Genomic DNA, 16307 nt, shown 5'->3' on the forward strand with positions numbered 1-16307 from the left:
TCGTGAACTCTTGTCTGACACCGAGGAGGATGCCTCGTGGGGAGAAGAGGAGGATCCCAGATATTTCTCTTCTGAGGAGTCTTGTGGTCTTCCTTCTGATCCCACTCCTTCGCCTGAAAGGAAACTCCCCCCCCCCCCCGGAGAGCCTTTCTTTCTCCTCCTTTGTGTGGGAAATGTCTGTGGCTGTTCCCTTCCTGGTGGTTTCTGAGGATGAGCCCAGGGCCGAGATGTTCCACAGGCAGTATCTACGATTCCGTCTGGGAACACAGCACTTTCAGTATTGTGTGCTGCCCTTTGGGCTCGCGTCTGTGCCCAGGGTGTTTACCAAATGCCTGGCGGTAGTTGCAGCATTGCTACGCAGACTGGGAGTGCATGTGTTCCCTTATCTTGACGATTGGCTGGTAAAGAACGCTTCAGAGGCAGGAGCTCTACAGTCCATGCAGATGACTATTCAACTCCTGGAGCTACTGGGGTTTGTCATAAATTACCCAAAGTCCCATCTTCTTCCAGTTCAGAAACTAGAATTCATAGGAGCTCTGCTGGATTCACAGACGGCTCAGGCCTATCTTCCAGAGGCGAGGGCTGACATTCTTTTGTTTCCTTGGCCAGAGCGTCTCAGCAGGTCAGAGCTCGGCAGATGTTGAGGCTACTAGGCCATATGGCCTCCACAGTCCATGTGACTCCCATGGCCCGTCTTCACATGCGATCAGCTCAATTGGACCCTAGCTTCCCAGTGGTTTTCAGGCCGCAGGGGATCTAGAGGATGCAATCTAGCTACCCACCGAATTTCGCAATTCCCTTCAGTGGTGGACAGTTTGATCCAATTTGACTTTGGGACGTCCTTTTCAAATTCCTCAGCTGCAAAAAGTGCTGACTACGGATGCATCTCTCCTGGGGTGGGGAGCCCATGTAGATGGGCTTCACACTCAAGGAGCTTGGTCCCTCCAGGAGTCAGGTCTTCAGATCAATCTCCTGTAGTTGCGAGCGATCTGGAATGCTCTAAGGGCTTTCAGAGATCGACTGTCCAATCAAATTATTCAAATTCAGACAGACAATCAGGTTGCTATGTAATGTCAACAAGCAGGGGGGCACCGGATCTCGCCCCCTGTGTCGGGAAGCCGTCCAGATGTGGCTATGGGCTCGTGCTCACGGCATGTTTCTCCAAGCCACGTATCTGGCAGGTGTAAACAACAGTCTGTCCGACAGGTTGAGCAGGATAATGCAACCTCACAAGTGGTCTCTCAACATGGGTGTAGTCCGCAAGATCTTCCGAGCGTGGGGCACCCCCTCGGTATATGTCTTTGCCACTCCGATCAATCACAAGGTCCCTCAGTTCTGTTCCAGACTTCAGGCCCACAGCAGGCTAGCATCGGATGCTTTTCTCCTTCATTGGGGGAGAGGCCTCCTGTATGTATATCCTCCCATACCTCTGGTGGGGAAGACTTTGCTGAAAGTCAAGCAAGACTGCGGAACCATGATTCTGATAGCTCCTTTCTGGCTGCGTCAGATCTCGTTCCCTCTTCTTCTGGAGTTGTCCTCCGAAGAACCGTGGAGATTGGAGTGTTTTCCAACCCTCATTACTCAGAACAAGGGGGCGCTTCTGCATCCCAACCTGCAGTCTCTGGCTCTCACGGCCTGGATGTTGAGGGTGTAGAGTTCGCTTCCTTGGGTCTTTCTGAGGGAGTCTCCCGAGTCTTTCTTGCTTCCAGGAAAGATTCCACTAAGAAGAGTTATTCTTTCAAATGGAGGAGGTTTGCCGTCTGGTGTGACAGCAAAGCCCTAGATCCTCGCTCTTGTCCTACACAGACCCTGCTTGAATACTTTCTACATTTATCAGAGTCTGGACTCATGACCAACTCCGTAAGGGTTCACCTTAGTGCAATTAGTGCTTTTCATCAACGTGTAGAGGGTAAGCCTATCTCTGGACAGCCTTTAGTTGTTCGCTTCATGAGAGGTTTGCTTTTGTGAAAGCCCCCTGTCAAACCTCCACCAGTGTCATGGGATCTCAACGTCGTTCTCACCCAGCTGATGAAGCCTCCTTTTGAGCCACTGAATTCCTGCCATTTGAAGTATTTGACCTGGAAGGTCATTTTCTTGTTGGCTGTTACTTCAGCTCGTAGAGTTAGTGAGCTTCAAGCCTTGGTACCCCATGTTCCTTATACTAAAGTTCATCATAACAGAGTAGTCCTCCGTACTCTCCCTAAGTTCCTGCCGAAGGTGGTGTCGGAGTTCCCTCTGAATCAGTCAATTGCCAACATTCTTTCTCTGTCCTCATACCCGCCCTGCTGAACGTCAGTTGCATACATTGGCCTGCAAGAGAGCATTGGCCTTCTATGTGGAGCAGACAAGCCCCTTCAGACAGTCCGCCCAAATGTTTTTTTCTTTGGATCCCAACAGAAGGGGAGTTGCTGTTGGGAAACACACCATTTCCAGTTGGCTAGCAGATTGCATTTCCTTCACTTATGCCCAAGCTTGGCTGAATCTTGAGGGTCATGTCACTGCTCATAGTGTTAGAGCCATGGCAGCGTCAGTGGCCCACTTGGTCAGCCACTATTGAAGAGATTTGCAAGGCTGTGACGTGGTCTTCAGTCCACACATTCACATCTCATTACTGCCTGCAGCAGCGTACCCAACGTGAAAGTTGGTTTGGGCAGTCGGTGCTGCAGATTCTGTTCGGGGTTTAGAATCCAACTCCACCCCCCTAGGCCCATTTTTATTCTGTTCCAGGCTGCACTCTCAGTTAGATGTTTCTTCGTAGGTCAATCCTTGTTATGTCCTCACCGTTGCGAGGCCCAATTGACCTTTCTTTGTTGTTTTGAGTGAGCCTGGGGGCTAGGGATACCCCATCAGTGAGAACAAGCAGCCTGCTTGTCCTCGGAGAAAATGAAGATACATACCTGTAGCAGGTATTCTCTGAGGACAGCAGGCTGATTATTCTCACATACCCGCCCGCCTCCCCTTTGGAGTTGTCTTTCCTTCTTTGCTTGTTATCAAACTGACGGGACTCTCGCGCGACGGGCGGGATCCTGATGGCCGCGCATGCACAGTGCGCACGCCCGCGCACAGTCGAAGGCTGTAGCAAAGTTTTGTTGCTAAGAAGAATCCGGTCTCGGGGCTGCCGTGGACGTCACCCATCAGTGAGAACAATCAGCCTGCTGTCCTCGGAGAATACCTGCTACAGGTATGTATCTTCATTTTCTGTAATGTTTGATGGCCTCCTCCTTCATGATGCAATGTTTCGTAAACTCTGATGCACCTCGTTGTATGGTGTCAAATACAATAATGAGAACAACAAAGTAGCAGAGGCCTCAGCATTGAATGACCTGCAAGTGGGCAACAACTTTTAGTCATTCTCATTTATATAAGAGGAAACCCGTAACATTCTTCTGATTAGATGCTTCTTGGTCATTCCAAAATTTTAAAATGGAAAAAAAGACAAAGAGGCATTTTAGAAATTAACCATGCAGCAATTTTGTTAAATTATCATTTATCAAACTAGAATAATTATTTTGTTCACATGTATTTCATATTGTTTATTTCGAGTTATGTTTTTGCTCATAATTTGATTTGTAGCATAAATGGCTCTGGGTCCTTGGTGAAGAATGAAGCAAAAATCCAAACAGAATTAGCAGGGAGTGATAAAATTAGTTACCAATAAGTTGAGGCGTCCCCTGGGAGGACTGTGTTTCACCAAACTGTACAGTGGTACCTGCCTTCAGATGTTCAAAGGAACTCTTGTAGAGTACTGCATTTTCAGTAAGTTAAGGCCTTTTTATGGGTGAAGTCTGCCTTGGTTTCTCTCCTCGCCCTTCTGATCCTATCAGGAAGCTCCCATGGGGATGTCTGGCTGCTGTCAAGTTCAGCAAAGACAGATGGCACTATTTGGAAGGAAGAGGAGAGGGCCAAGTGCAAATGAAATCCTGAATTTTGAGGGGGTGGTGGAATTTTGTTCAAGTTACAAACATTTTATTTTCTATATCATTGTACTTTAATATTATGTATACTCTGGTTTAGCTGATTTGGGGGGGGGGGGGGGGGGTCACCACAGTTGAGGTGCTTGTTTAATTGTTCATAATTTGGATTTCTGCAGTACCTGTCCTTGACCTGGAGATTGGGGGAATAAGGAATAGCAAGCTTTTATTATTTTGAATTGTACAAACATGAGCTGTGGAGATATATTTAAATTGTTTTCTCTGTTAAATATCTAACTACTAGTAAAAAAGGCCCGTTTATGACACAAATGAAACGGGTGCTAGCAAGGTTTTCCTCGGAGTGTGTATATTTGAGAGAGTGCATGTGAGAGTGACTGTGAGAGAGTGAATGTGCGAGTGTGTGAGAGAGAGAGTGAGTCTGGGTGCGAGTGTGTCTATGAGAGAGAGAGTGTGTGAGTGACTGTGTGACACATACAGAGTGAATGTGATACAGTGTGAGACAGGTGAGGCATATTTTCAAAGCACTTAGCCTTCCAAAGTTCCATAGAAACCTATGGAACTTTGGAAGGCTAAGTGCTTTGAAAATGAGCCTCTAATAGTGTGTGAGAGAGAGTGTGTGAGAGTGAGAGAGAGAAAGAAAGACATTGATTGTGAGAGAGAGAGAATGTGTGAGAGAGAGAGAGTGTGTGTGTGTGTGACAGAGATACCTCCCCTCCTCTCTGGTGTCAGGCCCCCCTCCCTCCCTCCCTCTCTCTCTCTCTCTCTCTCTCTGGTGTCTGAGCGTTACTGTGCAGGACGCTGAGCTCTGGCTGTGCTTCAAGGAACTGACCAATCCCATTTAATAGAATGCACCTCCAATATTCTGAAGCCGAGAAGCCTCGTGTGGTTGGTCACTTCTGCTTGTGACGAACCCGGAAGTACGTGATGTCAATTCAGGAGATGGATACAGAGAGCAGGAATGCCTCAGCCATTCAGTCAGCTTCAGAATGTTAGAGGTGCGTTTGATTATATAGGATATAAATGAGAGGTGACCGACTCACCCGCAAATGCGCAGTAGAGAGCAGCTGCTCTGCGCCTGTGCAGCACGTCACATGTCTCTCCTGACGTCACCTACTACTTATCATTTCTAAAGCGCTATACTAAACGTACGCAGCGCTGTACAGCGACCCTCCTCTCTCCCCTGCCCCCCCTCCAGCCACCCATGTCCAGCGACTCTCCTCTCTCCCCTACCCCCCTCCAGCCACCCATGTCCAGCGATCCTCCTCTCCTCCTGCCCCCCCCTCCAGCCACCCATGTCCAGCGACTCTCCTCTCTCCCCTGCTCCCCCTCCAGCCACCCAAGTTGTCCAGCGAATTCTTCGGGGCAGGCAGGGAAGAACCCCAGTCTTGCCTGCCTGCCCGCTGCCGGCGCTGACTCTCCCCCGCTGCCGGATCGATCTTCAAAAACATTTTGAAGATCAATCCAGCAGTGGGGGAGAGTCAGCGCCGGCAGCGGGCAGGCAGGCAAGACTGGGGTTCTTCCCTGCCTACTCTGAAGAATTTGCTGGACAACGTGGGTGGCTGGAGGGTGGGCAGGGGAGAGAGGAGAGTGGCTGGGGTGGGGCAGGGGGCGAGGAGGGTTGCTGGACATGGGTGGCTGGGGGGGCAGGGGGAGAGGAGGGTCGCTGGACATGGGTGGCTGGAGGGGGGGGCATGGAAGAGAGGAGAGTCGCTGGACATGGGTGGCTGGAGGGGGGGCAGGGGAAAGAGGAGGGTCGCTGGACATGGGTGGCTATAGGGGGGGCAGGGGAGAGAGGAGGGTCGTAGTATATAAAAGTGTACTGTAGACATCCACTCTCATTTCTTGCTTTGGCTATTTCATTACATTTTTCACAACAAAAATGTCGCCCATTTTAACGGGCTTTACGGCTTGTCACGTTTATAAAACAAGGAATTTTTGTTCAGGGTGAAAAACTTCATGGCACCCTCTCGTACCTTCCAGCCCCATTTTTAGCTTCTTATCATCCCTGAATGAATCAGATCTAAGTAATTGGCTCCCAGGTGAATCAATTAATGATGATGATTTCAGCACATTGTTTCCTGGAATGAATTCAGCATGTAAATTCTTGTTCTTTTTATTTAATTTCCGGCATCCTCTTGGGCAGGATCATCTTATCTCATTTTGAAGACAAACAACTTCGAAAGGCCACATCAGGCATCATGGGAACTGTAAAATGCTGTGATAACTGTCAGGCCAGGTGAGTGCTTCTCTCTGCAGCCCCAGGAACTTACAACTTTATGGACCTGTTTTTTTTTTTCAGGATAGTGGATTTACTGACTGCTATCAAGCATTGCCCACTAATAAAAATACCATTGTTCAAATTCTGAAATTCCCAGAACCCTATTTTCCACACACATCTTTATTCATCCCTCCCCCCTCCACTTTAGTGGTGTAATAGGCTAATACTTCAAATGTAATGTGCAAAAATTCCTGTCATCATCAAAATGAACTTCTATGTATACCGTATTACAAGTAAGATGTATGACATTCTTCTGTAGATGGGCTTTGGTTCAAATTCCCAAGCCTATCTTTTCAAAGGGTGTCAACTTTATCTCCTTCCCATGTTTCTCCCACAAATTAGTTGAGCAGATTTGAAAATTGAAAAATCAGATGTTCCTTGAGGATCTATGTCTACATAAAGTTTGGTGCAGTTTGAATTAGATGTTCCAAAGTCATAAAGGGGAGAAGTATATATAAATCGTCCATTATAATTTCCTAGAAATGAGAATGTAGAAGAGTTTGAATTTTGATGAAGACAAATTTGAAAATAATTAGCAAAGTGTCTAATAGGGTTCTAGTCTATTTGAACTTTAATCAAAAGTATTCAAATGTATAGGTCATGTAGTGTATGATATGTTTCCTATGTCCATATTTATTGATCCTTCAGAGCTTTGCTCCCTAGATCAGTTGTCAGTTCCCCTTTCTGTTTTTTTTTTTGTTTTGCACTTAGAGTGATTAACAACGTATCTGCTGATGATGCAGAAGAGAGCCTGGAAGACTTTGGGCCCCAAGCTCACCAGCTGATGTCGGTAATCAGCACCTTGGGAGAGAGGTTTGGAACAGGGGTTCCAGTTTTGTTTCTCAGAGGATCGGTGGGTATTCAGATTTCTACACTGTGTAAACCAAAATGGCTCTCAGTTTTCAGTGTCAGTGAGGTGCACGCTACGAGAAGGAGCATAATTAATTTTAGTTCTTGCTGGCCATATCTATTGCCATGGTGTTTATTGGCTAGTGTTTATTGCAGTGGTGACTGACCTGTGTAAGCTTAGATGTCATGAATTGCCAAACATGCAGGTAGTTGGTAGGTCAGAAGTCTTGAAACATTTTTAGTCTGAAATTGTCCTACCTGAATGCTAATGCCACTTTGTAGCAGTGCCAAACCTACTGTTGAGCAAATGTGTTTTTTTAGACATGTCCTGCTTTTTCCCCCTTTATTTTCAGCCTGTACTGACCTGTGCAAATGAGGTTGCAAATTAGTCTTCGCATCCCTCTGCATTGTCTGAGGGCTGCCCCTACATCAGCACTTTCTGCCACAAGCATAACCAGTACTCAAAAAGAGTGAAACCAAAATATTTTCCACATTTGTTTAAATGTAACACAAAAGGGAATGTCCTCAGAGTGTAAAAACATTTGGCTACACTAGTGTTTCTCAGTCGACAAATAAGATAAAATCAGCCCCAATAGTGAGAGACATAGGAAGATAAAGACATAGCGGAGAGATTGAATGAATTCTTTGCTTCGGTCTTCACTGAGGAAGATTTGGGTGGGATACCGGTGTTGGAAATGGTATTTCAAACAGATGAGTCGAAGAAACTTACTGACTTCACGGTAAACCTGGAGGACGTAATGGGGCAGTTCAGCAAATTGAAGAGTAGCAAATCTCCTGGACCAGATGGTATTCATCCTAGAGTACTGATAGAACTGAAAAATGAGCTTGCGGAGCTACTGTTAGTGATATGCAATTTATCCTTAAAATCGAGCTTGGTACCGGAAGATTGGAGGGTGGCCAATGTAACGCCGATTTTTAAAAAAGGTTCCAAGGGAGATCGGAGAAATTATAGACAGGGGAGTCTGACGTCAGTGCCGGGGAAAAATGGCTATTATCAAAAACAAAATTACGGAGCACATCCAAGGATATGGATTACATAGTAACATAGTAGATGACGGCAGAAAAAGACCTGCATGGTCCATCCAGTCTGCCCACAAGACAAACATATGTGTATACCTTACCTTGATTTGTACCTGCCTTATTCAGGGCACAGACCGTACAAGTCTGCTCAGCAGTACTTCCCGCCTCTCAACCACCAGTCTCGCCTCCCATCACTGACTCTGGCACAGACCGTATAAGTCTGCCCTCCACTATCCTCGCCTCCCAACCACCAACCCCTCTTCCCCCCACCTGCTCCGTACCCAATTCCGGCTAAGCTTCTGAGGATCCATTTGTTCTGCACAGGATTCCTTTATGCATATCCCACGCATGTTTGAATTCCGTTACTGTTTTCATCTCCACCATCTCCCGCGAGAGGGCATTCCAAGCATCCACCACCCTCTCTGTGAAAAAATACTTCCTGACATCTTTCCTGAGGCTGCCCCCCCTTCAACCTCATTACTGAGACCAAGTCAGCACGGCTTTTGTGTGGGGAAATCTTGCCTGACCAATTTACTTCAATTCTTTGAAGGAGTAAACAAACATGTGGACAAAGGGGAGCCGGTTGATATCGTGTATCTGGATTTTCAAAAGGCGTTTGACAAGGTACCTCATGAAAGGCTGCAGAGGAAATTGGAGGGCCATGGGATAGGAGGAAATGTCGTATTGTGGATTAAAAACTGGTTGAAGGATAGGAAACAGAGAGTGGGGTTAAATGGGTATATTCACAGTGGAGAAGGGTAGTTAGTGGGGTTCCTCAGGGGTCTGTGCTAGGACCGCTGCTTTTTAATATATTTATAAATGATTTAGAGATGGGAGTAACTAGCGAGGTAATTAAATTTGCTGATGACACAAAGTTATTCAAAGTTGTTAACTCGCGACAGGATTGTGAAAAATTACAGAAGGACCTTATGAGACTGGGAGACTGGGTGGCTAAATGGCAGATGACGTTTAATGTGAGCAAGTGCAAGGTGATGCATGTGGGAAAAAAGAACCTGAATTATAGCTATGTCATGCAAGGTTCCACGTTAGGAGTTACGGACCAAGAAAGGGATCTGGGTGTCATCGTTGATAATACACTGAAACCTTCTGCTCAGTGTGCTGCTGCGGCTAGGAAAGCGAATAGAATGTTTCGTATTATTAGGAAAGGTATGGAAAACAGGTGTGAGGCTGTTATAATGCCGTTGTATCGCTCCATGGTGCGACCGCATCTTGAGTATTGTGTTCAATTCTGGTCGCCGCATCTCAAGAAAGATATAGTAGAATTGGAAAAGGTCAGCGAAGGGCGACTAAAATGATAGCGGGGATGGGACGACTTCCCTATGAAGAAAGACTAAGGAGGCTAGGGCTTTTCAACTTGGAGAAGAGACGGCTGAGTGGAGACATAATAGAGGTATATAAAATGAGTGGAGTGGAACAGGTGGATGTGAAGCGTCTGTTCACGCTTTCCAAAAATACTAGGACTAGGGGGCATGCGATGAAACTACAGTGTAATAAATTTAGAACAAATCGGAGAAATGTTTTCTTCATCCAACGCATAATTAAACTCTGGAATTAGTTGCCAGAGAACGTGGTGAAGGCGGTTAGCTTAGCAGAGCTTAGAAAGGGGTTAGACGGTTTCCTAAAGAACAAGTCCATAAACTGTTACTAAATGGACTTGGGAAAAATCCACAATTCCAGGAATAACATGTATAGAATGTTTGTATATTTGGGAAGCTTGCCAGGTGCCCTTGGCCTGGATTGGCCGCTGTCGTGGACAGGATGCTGGGCTCGATGGACCCTATGTCTTTTCCCAGTGTGGCATTACTTATGTACTTATGTACTTCCGCTAACAGTGCCGGCATGGAACCAGTAATACATGAAAAGCAGTCTCTCTGTCAAAGCTTGCATATGGATGCAGACACTGCACTCACCAATTTTCTTCTCTAGTGCTGTGGGTGCAAATAGTTCCATTCTCTCAGGTTCTGTGCTTTTTGCTAATGCTTATCTTTCCTTTAGATACAAAGTTCACTCCCCTTTACCCCCCCCCCCCCCCCCCCCCCCGCAAAAAAAAGCCATTACAAACCTTTCCTCTCACTCCTGGTCTTCAGTCTTGTAGGGCTGCCAAGAGACAAATCCAGGCCCGGAGCAAACAGTCTTAAGGACCCCCTTCTGCACCATTTTTTGCCAGGCCCCCTGCTGCTTCCCCGGGTGTGAAGGGAGGCTTCTGGTGGCAGGTAGAAGGCTTGCTCGGTATCCTGCTCCTGTGCCAGGTTATCACATTAATTCTGCAATGCCAGCCATGATTCCTTCTTTCGTCTGCATCCCACCTATGTTGAAACAGGAAGTTATTTCACAGGAGGCAGGATGCGGCAGGAAGAAGGACCTTTGGCTGGCAGAGCAGAATTAAAGCAATAACCCCATGCTGGAGCAGGAGACTGAGCCAGCCTTCTGCCTGCCACTGGATGCCTCCCTTTTCTCTGCGGCCAAGGGGGGGGGGGGGGTAGGGATTGCAGGCACCGGGTCCCCCTTGGAGGCTGGGCCCGGGGGCATCAGGCGGCAGGCCTGCTAATCTAGATTAAAGTGATTCCCATGCAGTGACAAAACATCTATCATGTACGGCTACATGGTCTGCTGCCGATGTATCTGGCCAACTCTTGGAGGCATATTTTCAAAGCACTTAGCCTTCCAAAGTTCCATAGAAACCTATGGAACTTTGGAAGGCTAAGTGCTTTGAAAATATGCCTCTTGATGTCCTTAACTGTACACCAAGGAGTGAAAAGGTTTAGTGCATTCAAAATGGAGGCTCCGAGGTCATAAGTACATAAGTACATAAGTACATAAGTAGTGCCATACTGGGAAAGACCAAAGGTCCATCTAGCCCAGCATCCTGTCACCGACAGTGGCCAATCCAGGTCAAGGGCACCTGGCACGCTCCCCAAACGTAAAAACATTCCAGACAAGTTATACCTAAAAATGAGGAATTTTTCCAGTCCATTTAATAGCGGTCTATGGACTTGTCCTTTAGGAATCTATCTAACCCCTTTTTAAACTCCGTCAAGCTAACCGCCCGTACCACGTTCTCTGGCAATGAATTCCAGAGTCTAATTACACGTTGGGTGAAGAAAAATTTTCTCCGATTCGTTTTAAATTTACCACACTGTAGCTTCAACTCATGCCCTCTAGTCCTAGTATTTTTGGATAGCGTGAACAGTCGCTTCACATCCACCCGATCCATTCCACTCATTATTTTATACACTTCTATCATATCTCCCCTCAGCCGTCTCTTCTCCAAGCTGAAAAGCCCTAGCCTTCTCAGCCTCTCTTCATAGGAAAGTCGTCCCATCCCCACTATCATTTTCGTCGCCCTTCGCTGTACCTTTTCCAATTCTACTATATCTTTTTTGAGATACGGAGACCAGTACTGAACACAATACTCCAGGTGCGGTCGCACCATGGAGCGATACAACGGCATTATAACATCCGCACACCTGGACTCCATACCCTTCTTAATAACACCCAACATTCTATTCGCTTTCCTAGCCGCAGCAGCACACTGAGCAGAAGGTTTCAGCGTATCATCGACGACGACACCCAGATCCCTTTCTTGATCCGTAACTCCTAACGCGGAACCTTGCAAGACGTAGCTATAATTCGGGTTCCTCTTACCCACATGCATCACTTTGCACTTGTCAACATTGAACTTCATCTGCCACTTGCACGCCCATTCTCCCAGTCTCGCAAGGTCCTCCTGTAATCGTTCACATTCCTCCTGCGACTTGACGACCCTGAATAATTTTGTGTCATCGGCGAATTTAATTACCTCACTAGTTATTCCCATCTCTAGGTCATTTATAAATACATTAAAAAGCAACGGACCCAGCACAGACCCCTGCGGGACCCCACTAACTACCCTCCTCCACTGAGAATACTGGCCACGCAATCCTACTCTCTGCTTCCTATCTTTCAACCAGTTCTTAATCCATAATAATACCCTACCTCCGATTCCATGACTCTGCAATTTCACCCCCTTCCAAAGTTTTGCTCTCATCAAAGTTCTGGCAAGGAAGATGGGAAAAAACACTCTGTGAGATCCAAAGTACAAACTGCATCAAAAGAATGCAATATGAGAAGTTACTTAACTTCAAGGAGCAAGACTTTTTCCAGAGAGGCTGATGTGGAATCTTTCTGCAGGAAGTGATGCCCTGAACCTCCTAAAGAGGTGAAAATTGGATCCTAGCACACCACTTTCATTAGCTTTGGAATCTTTCTCAGCAGACATACCCAGGAAAAGTGATTTGTCAAAGAATGAGGCATAGACCAGGACACCGTTGGTGCAGGTCTTGGCCCCATGGAATTGTGTGGATGTCTTAAGATCTCAGCAGTCGGGTACAGTGTACAAAATTGTTACGGAAAGCTTTGGTACTGAAGTACACAAGGCTTCTACACATGTCAGTAAGTTCCTCAGACATTGGCTGTTTTGGTAATTTAGTTGGTTGGGGCCCAAGGGGTCAGTTCTACAGGGTAACCATGAACAATTTCTACTGTTGCCATGAACTTCTTTTTAAAGTTCCTGCCTGGGCAGTGCAAGGAGCCAGTGAATGTAAGTCTAGAACAGATGTGCAAGTGCAACCAGTTGCCATTTGAAGAGGCATTTGAACCCCCTACCAGCCAAAGATCTGAACTTGATTAGGTATATATTTTTGCTGTCCCCCAAACTTGCTGCAAAGTTTCCAGTAGCAGAACAGTGTCTCAAGAGCCCTGACCACCTAAGGAGAATCATACCAGGAGGCTGAATGATCAGTTGCCCTTCTTGCCTAGTTAGAGTCCAGATTTTTTTTTTGCCTCTGATTCCCAGTATTTAAGACAGTCCTGGGATGCTTTTCCGGAGTAGTCGGAGGGAAAAGAATCTAATAAACTGTTTCACACCCCTTGTTAACATTTCCAAGAAGTGCTTTGTCTTGATGACCTTAATTGTAGAAAATTTGTACAAAAAATGGCAACCATCCTGTCTTTGTTTGCACAAGCAAAATTGAAGGGCAGATATCTTTGCTGTTCTTTCACTCATTGCCAGAAGAAGCAGTGGTAGTCCTATTCCACTGACTTCTGCAGGAACTTGCACTCAAGATGGGCAAAACCGTCATCACTTGTTTGCTGGTGGCCAGGAAACTGAACCTGAAATAAAAAGTCCAACCCACCCATCGATTTGACAGGGTGCACCTGCCATGCCACTCAGTTGTAGTAAGAGTCCACTGTAATGAAGGCAAAGTGATTGAAGAAGCATTCCAGTAGTCTACTAGGAAAAGACCAAAAGAACTTAGTGGGAAAGAATGTTTTCAAGAGTGCCATGCTGAGCTCTAGAATAGAGGCACATCAGGTACCTATGATGTACTCTCAAAACTGTTTTCAGAGGCCCTCCTGTGGGAGGAAGGTGGGAAATAACTGGATGGCATTGCTGATTCAGTAAACTGTGGACAGCATCTCATCATGTCATGATTAGGGCTGCATTTTGATTAAAATGTTCAAGGTCAATTGCCACAAAAAAATTTTTTATTGAGATTTAATTGCACAATTACAGTCCTGATAATCTTTCTCCCTCCCATCCCCTGATCCAACATCTATTCTTCTTTCTTCCTTCCCTCCCTCTCCTTTTCCCCCCAGGTCCATTAACGATCTCTCTTTCCTGGGGTCCAACATATCTCCCTCTCTTTTCCCTTCCTCTCTCCCTCCCTGTCCATTATTTATCTCTTTCTCACCTTCCCCATCCCATTTCCATTGGGCTTCACTTATGCCAGATATTCTATACCAGGAGAGCAGTGATATATGCCAAGGCTTCATCAACATTAAATCAATTACATGTTTGTTCATGAGCAGCAATACAAACTTGGTGGTATGTAGCCCCAAGCTTTTCTCTTGGTGGCTGGAGCTCACTGCTACCATCATAGCTTCCACTGGCACTGCAGCTCACAGGTCTGCTGCTCATTCCCCTCTACTCACCCATGGTTTGGTGTCTCTCAGTACCCCCGCTGATCTATCTTAAAGATGGTCTTCTATTGATCTTCAAAAGCGGCAGCGATGTACTTACACTGCCTGCGTCCTGCTCTGAAACTTTCCTTCTGGTCCATCCTAGCCAGATGACAACAGGAAGTGATGCCAGAGGGAAAGCTTCAGAGCTTGCTGCAGGCAGTGTATGTGCATCACCACAGGGAATCAATAGAAGACCACCTTTAAGTTAGACTGGTGGGGAGGGGTGGGATTGAAAGAGGGGAGGTGTTGACTTTAGGGTAGGAGAAAGATGCCACATTGTGCTGAGTTCTGAGGTTTGGAGTGGAACATTGCAACATGTTCAAGTTTATTCGCCGAGATTAATTTTTTAAATTGCAACTAATAATGCATTAATCGAAGTGTTAATTAAATAAAACGTAATGTTTATTATAACAAGTTGACTCAACACAGCCGTGTTTTTATAGAGTCTGATATTTTAATGTGTACAATGCTTTTAAAGTTTATTAATTAGTGCATTATACTATTATAATGTGTTCTCTTTTCCAATTTCTCTAATTCCAAAGGTTTTAAGTTTCAATTTGCAACACCACACAGTATGTTTTAGCATTTTTTGATTTTTACTTATGTTTCTTATGATGTTTCTGTGAAAACATTTTAATTATGTTAGCATAACATTATTGATGATCACTCTTGATTATGATTTATAGTTTTATAGATTTATTTGAGATTATATCCTTTTATTATTAATGTTGTTTATAGCTATATTTGTTTTATATTTGATTTGTAGACTTCTGAAGAAGGCGCTACAGCGCCGAAACACAGCTGTGTTGAGTCAACTTGTTATAATAAACATTATGTTTTATTTAATTACACGTCGCCTCCATTGATTGGAAAGAGCATATTTTCCCCCACTCTTTTCTTCTCTTTACAGTAATAGCACTTAACCAGCTATCCGGGAATATTAAATGGGAGATAGCTGGTTATCGCCTGTTGAATATTCCTGGTCAGTGCTTAGCGGATAACTGGTTATATCGTGCAATATATCCGGCTATCTGCTAATATTCAGCACATTGCCGGCTAAGTTTGGCAGCCAAATTCGACCACTGAAATAGGAGGCCTATTTTTGACTGGTTTCAATTTAACCAGCCAGGTATGAATATTGACTTGGCCAGTTAAGTTGAAACCGGCCAAAAATAAACTGGTTATTCAGTACCAGACACCGGAAATGGCCTAGCATTGAGTATCCGGGCTCAGCATCAACTGCGGTAGTTAGCCTGGCTAACTCCCATGGTCTGAATATCGGGTCCCATGTGTTTTAATCACCCTGGTGTACCTGGCCACTTTCATATAGGAATAACCCTACACCTTCTGGAGGCAATTCTTTTATTGCTGAAGGGTTTATCAACGGAGGCAGAAATAGCAGCAGCAACATCAGCCACAAGGACCATGCCAAAGGGATATGTGGCAGCCTAAGCTGCAGTCTGTAGATCAAGCCTATTCCTTCTTCAGATATGATTGCATCCAGTAGTATCCAGCTCCAGAAGGAGGCTGATTCAGGGCCGATGCAGAAAGCCTAGAGGGTAGAGCTGTTTAAGCACACAATTCTGCTTTGAAATTACTAACCAAAAAATACTGTGGCATGCTGTAGGAAATAACTGCTGTGTTAAAATTGTGGTAGTAATCTCTACCTCGTTGGAAAATGTCACTCTTTTTGTCAGTGCATGAGCAGTAGCTGGCGCACACACTAACAGAAAGGGTGACATTAAAAGAAAAAAAACAAGCCACCAGCACCCTGACCCAGCTTTCTGCACTGCCTCCTGTCCCTGGTGCCTTGGGCTCCCCTGGCTCTGACCTGCTCTCCACCCCCATCCCACCCCACCCTCAACATTAAAACAGGGTAGTGGTTCTCAAACCTATCCCAAGGAAACATCCAGCCAGTTGGGTTTTCAGGATATTCCTAATGAATAGCAGAAAAGAAAAGCAATCCCGTGGTAAATAAAACAAATTTATTCAATTCAGATACATAAAATCAACATATAACTTTCCCCTAACTACCCAACATGGCCATGTTTCGCCCTCTCAAGGACTGCATCAGGGGCTTAACATGAAACCAGTGGGAGCAGTCCAATGTTTTCCCTGTCTGGTTAGTACAGTGTAACACAAAGAATAAAGCTCCCAAGCAGTGAGCTGTCTTTCTCAAGTAG

At 45.6% G+C, this 16307-nt stretch overlaps 1 protein-coding gene across 1 annotated transcript in view; it reads left to right on the plus strand.

Moving 5' to 3' along the window:
- Positions 1 to 16307, plus strand: part of WRN (WRN RecQ like helicase) — a 442993-nt gene that overhangs the window by 244149 nt on the left and 182537 nt on the right. Inside the window, 2 exon segments of the mRNA XM_030194495.1 lie at positions 6076 to 6168; positions 6922 to 7063. Of these exon segments, the coding sequence (XP_030050355.1) occupies positions 6076 to 6168; positions 6922 to 7063 (235 nt within the window).

Source organism: Microcaecilia unicolor, chromosome 2 (assembly GCF_901765095.1).
Source record: "Microcaecilia unicolor chromosome 2, aMicUni1.1, whole genome shotgun sequence".
NCBI lineage: Eukaryota > Metazoa > Chordata > Amphibia > Gymnophiona > Siphonopidae > Microcaecilia > Microcaecilia unicolor.